This window comes from Gossypium hirsutum, chromosome D01 (genome assembly GCF_007990345.1).
Source record: "Gossypium hirsutum isolate 1008001.06 chromosome D01, Gossypium_hirsutum_v2.1, whole genome shotgun sequence".
Lineage (NCBI taxonomy): Eukaryota > Viridiplantae > Streptophyta > Magnoliopsida > Malvales > Malvaceae > Gossypium > Gossypium hirsutum.
This window is the reverse complement of record NC_053437.1, coordinates 59,505,256-59,513,150: the sequence shown is the minus strand read 5'-3', so window position 1 is coordinate 59,513,150 and position 7,895 is coordinate 59,505,256. Positions and strand designations below refer to the sequence as shown.

Here is a 7,895-nt window from a genome sequence, read left to right as displayed (position 1 = left end):
ATGGCTCGCTTGAACTTCCCGATATATGGCTATCTGAAGCTTCCCGTTATTGGCTCCCATGAGCTTTTTGATTATGGATTTTATGAGCTTTTCATTATACAACCTTGATAAGCTTTCCGTTACATGGCTCATATGAGCTTCCCGTTATATGACTCGAGTGAGGCTTCCCGTTTATGTGCTCGTACAAGCATTTTCGAATATTAATTGATGAAGTATAGACTTGTACACTTTATGTGTACTACTCAGTATTCATTGATATTTTAAATGATTTAATGAGTAAAACCCTGATACGAGAAAATAAATGAATTCAAAGTGAATTGTTACTTGTATATACATGAAATACATAGAAATTTGGTATTGATAAGCTCATACACGATTCTTGAAATTTATGTGAAGAAAATGACTAACATGTTTGATGAGCTTGTGTGTTTTAGGCTATTAGACAAATTGCTTGGATGCATCTTATATGTTTATTTTAATGAAAATGAATGGTAAGTTAATTTCCCATTATACGAACTTACTAATCATTAAATATTTCTCGTTAATTAATTTAGTCATGGCTTAATTAGCATAATTAACACTTAACCACACTTAACGGAAAATGCCATCATCATCCACTAACTATTAATTAAAAATGGTCTAATAACCATTTTGGACCATTGCTATCTAGGTCCTCAAGCCTTTTCTTAATTAAAACTCAATAGAGATTGGACATTTACAATTTAGTCCCTAAGCTTTAGTTGACGAATTTACTTGACCATTCTTTAGAATATTTCCATGTTAACTTTGTAAATTTTCTTATTTTATATTTATGGACTCGGTTTATGAAAATGGGGTTTTGAATTTGTATTTTCTGGTACCACAAAAAATCAGATTGTTATAATGACAACATCCAAGTCTCAATTCTTGACTCAACAAAGTTTGTACAGTTTTTTATCATACATATATATAAACAAGCATATATTTTAAAGTTATTTTTAGTATTGTTATACATCTATTTTGGCTTGAACATGTGGAAACATGGGGAGTGACCAAAAAAATACCCACATGAGACTTTAGCATCATATCAAATATGATCTAAACATAACATATTAGACAAGCATAACCACATATATATACACAAGCATAAATGAAACGATAATCGGGTCCCCTTGTCGAAGGCCTCTCTCCGAAATAATCGGATTCGAAAGGCAACCATTACACTTTATCACATACTTAACCGACCATACACATTTCATAATTAAATTTATCCACGCCATGTCAAAACCCATTTTTCTCATCACACCTTCAAGGAATTTCCATTCCATCCAATCATACGCCTTGCTTATGTCGAGCTTCACCACAAGGCCCTTGTTCGGACCATTTTATGAACTCTATAAGTAATGTATCAATTCATGCACAATAAGGATATTATCTTGAATCATTCTGCCTGGAACAAAGGCACTTTGATTTTGGCTAATACACATAGGTAAGAAGCCTTTTAAACGGTTTGCCAAAGTCTTAGCGATGATTTTGTAGAAAACCCTGCACAAACTAATCAGGAAAAAATTAGTCATATCCGTTGGTTCATTTATTTTTGGAATAAGGACGATTATCGTTTCATTTATACTTGTGTATATATATGTTTTGGATATAGGGATATGTGGTTATGCTTGTCTAATATGTTATGTTTAGACCATATTTGATATGATGCTTGCATACCAAGAAAGTGAAATTGATGCTTAATGGTAGTAATGATGTGATCATACATGTGAATAGGTGATTTAAAGTATTAAACATGCTTAAATGGTGTTTAGAACTTGATAAACATGTATTATAATGTTTGGATAAGATATGGTATTGTTTTGGGTCAAAATAGGTGTCTTTTGGGGTCATTTTTTAGTCCTAACAAACTTTTATCGATATAAGTGGTCAGATGTACTGGTACAAGTAAGTAGCCAAAATAAGAATAGTAGTAGGGACATCAACCGGTAGAAGTTTACTAGTACAAGCATGTCAGTACATGGTTCCTCTCCTGTTTTGACTTGTTTTGACCTTTGAAGAACCGAATTAGGTTTGGATCATCCCCGAACATCTAAAACTCAAATTAAAATGATTTAAAAGTGTTTTAAATGACTTGAAGTCAATTCTAATCAATATGAATGATATGTAAAGTGTGATAAAAGTATGATATTGTGTTAATGTTGAATGAGAAGCAGATCTAGTTGTTTTAATTAATATCCTTGAACTTGTTTATGGTTGAAATGAATAGTTTATATAATATGTTAAATGTTTGATGTTTTGAATTGATTATAAAAGAAAAGCTATTCCATATTGCTTCGACAATGAATGTGGTGCTTCGCATTCAGACTTAATCCTTGAGTCAAGTGAAGGATGCTACAGAAGGAGTACAAGGTTACTAGGTCTCAATGACCTTAAGTGGTCCCCTCATGGTGAGTGCACACTTTCTAGGTCAGCTGGGAGGCACAAAGCTAAAGTCTCTTGTGGGTATTTTTTTGGTCACTCCCCATGTTTCCACATGTTCAAGCCAAAATAGAGGTATAACAATACTAAAAATAACTTTAAAATAATAAACACAAATAAAATACAAACCAAAAAATTAAAATAAGTCAAAATTAAAAGCAAAAATTGAAATTAAAACCAAGCCCTAAAATGTGAAATAAGATTCAACTTCAATTTTTTTTATAAAAAATAAATCTATGAGAAATCAAAATATCACAATATAAACTCTAAAATAGAGCTCGACCCGAACAAAAATGTATTACAATACTACTTATAGGAAATAAAAAAGTAATGAATTTTTATTGCAAACAAACTAGCTATCAAAAGAGAGAATTACATTGACTAGTGTATGATAGTTATAACTAGTCATTGTCGTTCATAAGAGCTTGATGATGTGCATGAATCGTTTAACAAACATTCACATATCCAAAGCTCATAAAGCGGCTCAACTCATGATTGAAACTCATTTATGTATTTTGTATGTTTTTAGTTAGAGTCATTTTGTTTTGATAGTCTTGTTTTTATGAGGAAGAACTGGGCTTTGTTGACATGCCTTGTAATTGGGCCAACCTTTTAACATGCAACTGACTAAGCTCTCTAACTTATCTTGGATGATATGTTACCAGTTCCTGAACTTTCTGCAATAGAAGTTTCAAAAACATCTTGAAAGCTAATTGAAGGATCAAATGGACTGATGTTGAAATCTTGGTTTTTTAAGAGGCTTTCACTAGTTTTCTGTTGTTGATCAATCATCATCTTAAGTTGCCTTCCTTGCTCTTCTATTTGAAGCTGTAGATTTCGCTGAATCTGGTCATGAAAATGAAACAAAAGCTTAATTGTAAGGTTATGAAACGAAGCCACCAAATAGTTTATAGGACTAAAGTGCAATTTCACTTGGTATTAACTTATAGTTTTATAAAATTTTTATAGCTAAACATGCAATTTTCTATTTGGGTTAGGCCCCCTGCCAGCCTCCTGGCGCCACCCCTGATTATACAATGCTTAATCATTGAACAAACATAGACCTAACTTGAAAATAAAATCGACAAGCAATATAGAATTTAACCAAGGTGGGAATGGGATAACTCACTATTTAATCGGTATAAGTAAACACTACTTTAAGTTATACTAGTTTGCTATCCCCACTTTGCTTCAGCTAAATATATAATCACTTACCAATTAAATTAAAAATAAGTTTTTTTAAATATCAATTTTTTTTTTATTAAAACAAATGACAAGTGATTGTGGTAGGCAGAGATTGTTTTAGATCAAATTCTAGTTATAATCCCTCTATTATGTTCAAATTTAGGATTTAATATCTATACCTTAATTTTACATAATATCATTAGTTAATTTAAATAGTTGATACTCTTGATTATTCCGGTTAAAATGTTTAGGTCAAATTTTTTCTTAAAAATACTCATTCCAACTTCATGCGGAAATGTATATTATTTGTATTATAAAGATGCTTTTTTATGAAAATCCACATCATCATTTAATCAGAATAGTTAAGGATGTTACTTATTTTGATTAACTAATGTCATTGTAGAAATATATGATCAAATTATGTCGAATTAAAATATAAAGACTGAATCTCAAATGTAAACATAGTAGCTACAATCTTACTAATATCTTATGACTAAATAAAAGGAGGAAAAATAAGTTGTGCCTATAATTTCATAGTTGACTTGGATTTTTTTTAAAGCACTACAATGAGATTTGACCATATTCCTATAATGTATATAAAAGAAAAAGAATAAGGGGCACACGTCAACGTGGGAAGGTCTTAAAGCCTTCGGCCTTCCTTTTATATATATTAGTATGGTTTCAGCTATGCTTTGTGCTAGGTTGATTGTTTGTTTGTGTCAAATTATAAACTAAAAAATTGATGGTTGAAATATGCTCTAAATCTCTATACTTTTCATACATTTAGAATTTAATCCCCTATTTTTATCTTCAAGAATTTAACCCCTCTACTTTTTTGGATTTAAAAATTTAAGTCCAATTGTTACCATAGTTAAAATTATTCTATTGACTTCACTAGTGTAACATTTTGAAATCAAGAAAATATTCACTTGGTAGTTATATAATAATAAAAATAATATTGAAAATAATGAAATGAATTTTTAAGAAAAATAATTGTTTGTGGGAATAATGTTAGTAAGAAAAATTGACGTTGGCATATTAATTGAAATAGTTAACAATATTAATTAATTACACTAAGAGCCAAAATTGAAATTTGAGTATTGTTAAAAGAAAAGGGTAAGACAAAACCCAAAAAAAAAAGAGAGAGAAGCTATGCCACCTAGACCCTTGTAGTATTAAAATCATATATGATTATGTAATATTTTAATTAAAAAATTTAAGGATATTAACTATTTGGACTAATTAATAACATTATAAAAAATATAGAAACCAAATTACGTTAAAAAATCTCAAATTTAAGGATAGCGGAGGGACCAAAGTTGAAATTTAACCAAAAGAGATATAGTATAAAAATGAGATAAAATGAAAAGAACAATTGCTATTACCTCTAATTGTTCATGAAGACGTCTTTGAACATCCAACTGAAGCTGCAATGCCTCTGTGAGGTGCAAACCACTGCCATATACATTACAATTTGTGATTAAATTGCAGCATATAATAACATAATAGCACTACACTAGGAATAGAAGTTACGTTTTGACATCAATCTGAGTTAAATCGTTTCTTTTCTCTGATTTTCCTGCAACAATAAAAGGGTATGAACTTTTGGTCTTTGCAGAAGCATATATAATCAGTATGTATTTATGCAAATTATACCTTGAGCAGAGTCTGGCATGTATTTTGCAATTCGGTATTTCTGTAAGAAAACCGTAAGGAAACGTCTGATATTAGAATTTTAGCAAGAGGATCTTCATATCTTCACCAACATAATATAATCAACACAACATAAAATACCTGCAAATGGCTTTTCACATGGAAGATGGTCAATCCTTCAGTATCCATTAGTTTCAGAATTGCCTTTGGAGTTGCTTCTGTTAGATCCAAAGCAATAAATCATTTGAGAAAAAAAAGTTGAAAATCATGGTGTTGCAGTATTGACTTACTCTCAGCACCCCCAAGGCGTTTAACACAGTCCACGAACTTGTCGTGGAGATCTTGTGTCCACCTTATTCGAGTTTTACTGGTGAGCACCGTGCCGGTTGAACTAGGAGAAACCGAAAAGCTACCGGGACTTGATTGCTTCTCTTGTAGAAAGAAACTTAGCTTTGCAGGCGAAGAACCATGTGAATTACAATAAGCCTGCAGAGGAAAACAGCTAAGAACAAACTTGTTTCATTTCACTAACTAGAATTCATAGTAAAATGAAAAAGAAATTTACCCCTTGATCTTGATTTCCTCGGAAAGGAACAGAAAAGTGATTGGGAAGGGTGGCAGCATTGGTTCCAAGCAAGTTACTTAGATCATGCGAGGGATCTTGTGTGGTTGTGCAGGACTTATCCGAAGATTTCTCGTATTGATTGCAAAAAATCTGGGATTTCATTAGTGATTGGATGGAAAAGTTGTCCCCAGAGGCATGGAATGAAGGAAGCTGAGAATTGCACAACTTGTTGTATTGAGAACAAAAAGAAGTGGCAGCTCCTTGAGACGATGACCCGTACTGTGGAAACCCCATACATCTTTCAGTTGCATAAAAGGCAGCACCTGGTGTCTGAAAACCAACCAGAATTGTACTGGAAGATGATGATTTTGGGTGATGCGAAACAGTTCCATCAACCATGGGAGTAGCCATGTTCCATGGCTGTTGAAAACCAATATATTCAAAATTGCAGTCCCTACTGAACCCAAGGTTCTGTTCTACATTTTCTTGGCAATCAAGCTTCTGAGTGTTCATTTACAAATCAAAAGTAATCAAAGATGGCACCAGCGAGTGAGTGTAGTATTGAATGAATTATAAGATGAAAAAGTCACGCAGAATACGCGCAAAAATCAAAGGAAAGGAGATGCAGATAAGATGAAGGAGAACCATGGCAGTGTGATGAAGAATTCAGATTTATGGTAGAAAAATTCTGATTTATATTCCTCAATGACTTGAAGTTTAAGATATGATGAATACAACAAAATATATATATATATAATATTTATTATTATACATTTAATGGATTGGAATGAACATTCATCTATTGCCAATTTGACACGACCGAAGCCAATACATTAATATATTCCAGACAATAATAAATTAAAATAAAGGTATTGTCCTTGTTTGAGAAAACTGATTCACAATATAAAATTTACGTTTCCAACTTTTCAATAATCAAAAGTAGAAATAAGACAAAAAAGCCAAGTCTATAAAACATCAAAACCAAAGGATTTATAGCCTTCATAATTCAAAAAAGATACCAGCATAAATTCCAATTTTAGCAGAGACACCTCAACAAATATATGTATAAATTAAATAGCATTATTCTTTTGTTTTATCATTTTCCCATTTCAAATGGGGTATCTGAAATTACCAGAAAAAAGGGAAAGTTGATGGAGTACTATTATACCAATATATCTCAAAAGTGGGAGTCGATTCTCAACTGTAAGATTCGGAAACATGTTGAAAACCCCATCTCCATTTAAGATCATCCAATTACTTCGGATGATACCAACTTCATTAATTAACCTCTTTATCATTTTTTTTATTTCATCTCTAAAGTTAAAACAATGGAATCTAGCCGATGTTTTACGCATATATACTTACATAGAGATAGAATCTTTCTCTAAATGTGTATACAATCAACTTCATGCCAATGAATGTTTGGCTATAATTGTTAAATAGAATTACCTGTCAGGTTGGATTAAGGCTTCCTGTCCATTCTCACTGCCTTTCAGTGTAGTGAGTTTCGGCAAATTTATAATTTTGTTGCTTTTGGATAATAAAGGACTAGTTAGTATCGGGTCGTTCATCAAATCGGTTCAATTAATATATTGGTTTTAATTGAATAAATTATTAAAAATTTTAAAAAAAATTGACTCAATCAATCTAGACACGTGGTTGAATCGATCGATTTCTGGTCCGATTAGTGTTTGAAGTCCTTTTGACTGTACTTGAGTAGGGGTGTTCAAATTTCGGTTAAAAATTAAACTGATCTAATTCGATTAACCGATCTAATTTGGTTGGAAATCAGTTAATAATTTTTTATAAGTTCGGTTATTGGTTAATTCTATTCAAAATCGGGTAAATAACTGAATTAACCAAACTGAATAATTATTAATACAAATTATATGTAGTTTTAAATCGATCAAATGAACATTATCAATTTATTTATTTTTTATATGGTTTATACTTATTTTAACCAAATAAAAGATAAAAACATATAAATTTTGATTAATTCGGTTAACCGGCCTAATTAATTGAAATATTT

The 7,895-nt window shown here is 31.2% G+C and overlaps 1 protein-coding gene across 1 annotated transcript; it reads right to left on the bottom strand.

Annotated features, from left to right (window-relative positions):
- Positions 1 to 2,778: 2,778 nt before the first annotated feature.
- Positions 2,779 to 6,565, bottom strand: LOC107921445 (myb family transcription factor PHL5). Its single transcript, XM_016851293.2, has 7 exons — positions 5,867 to 6,565; positions 5,592 to 5,787; positions 5,443 to 5,519; positions 5,305 to 5,344; positions 5,182 to 5,227; positions 5,034 to 5,103; positions 2,779 to 3,309 (listed from the first exon to the last, which is right to left on the bottom strand). Exons 1-7 carry the CDS (start codon positions 6,377 to 6,379, stop codon positions 3,100 to 3,102), a joined length of 1,152 nt encoding a protein of 383 aa, XP_016706782.1. The 5' UTR covers positions 6,380 to 6,565; the 3' UTR covers positions 2,779 to 3,099.
- Positions 6,566 to 7,895: the final 1,330 nt, after the last annotated feature.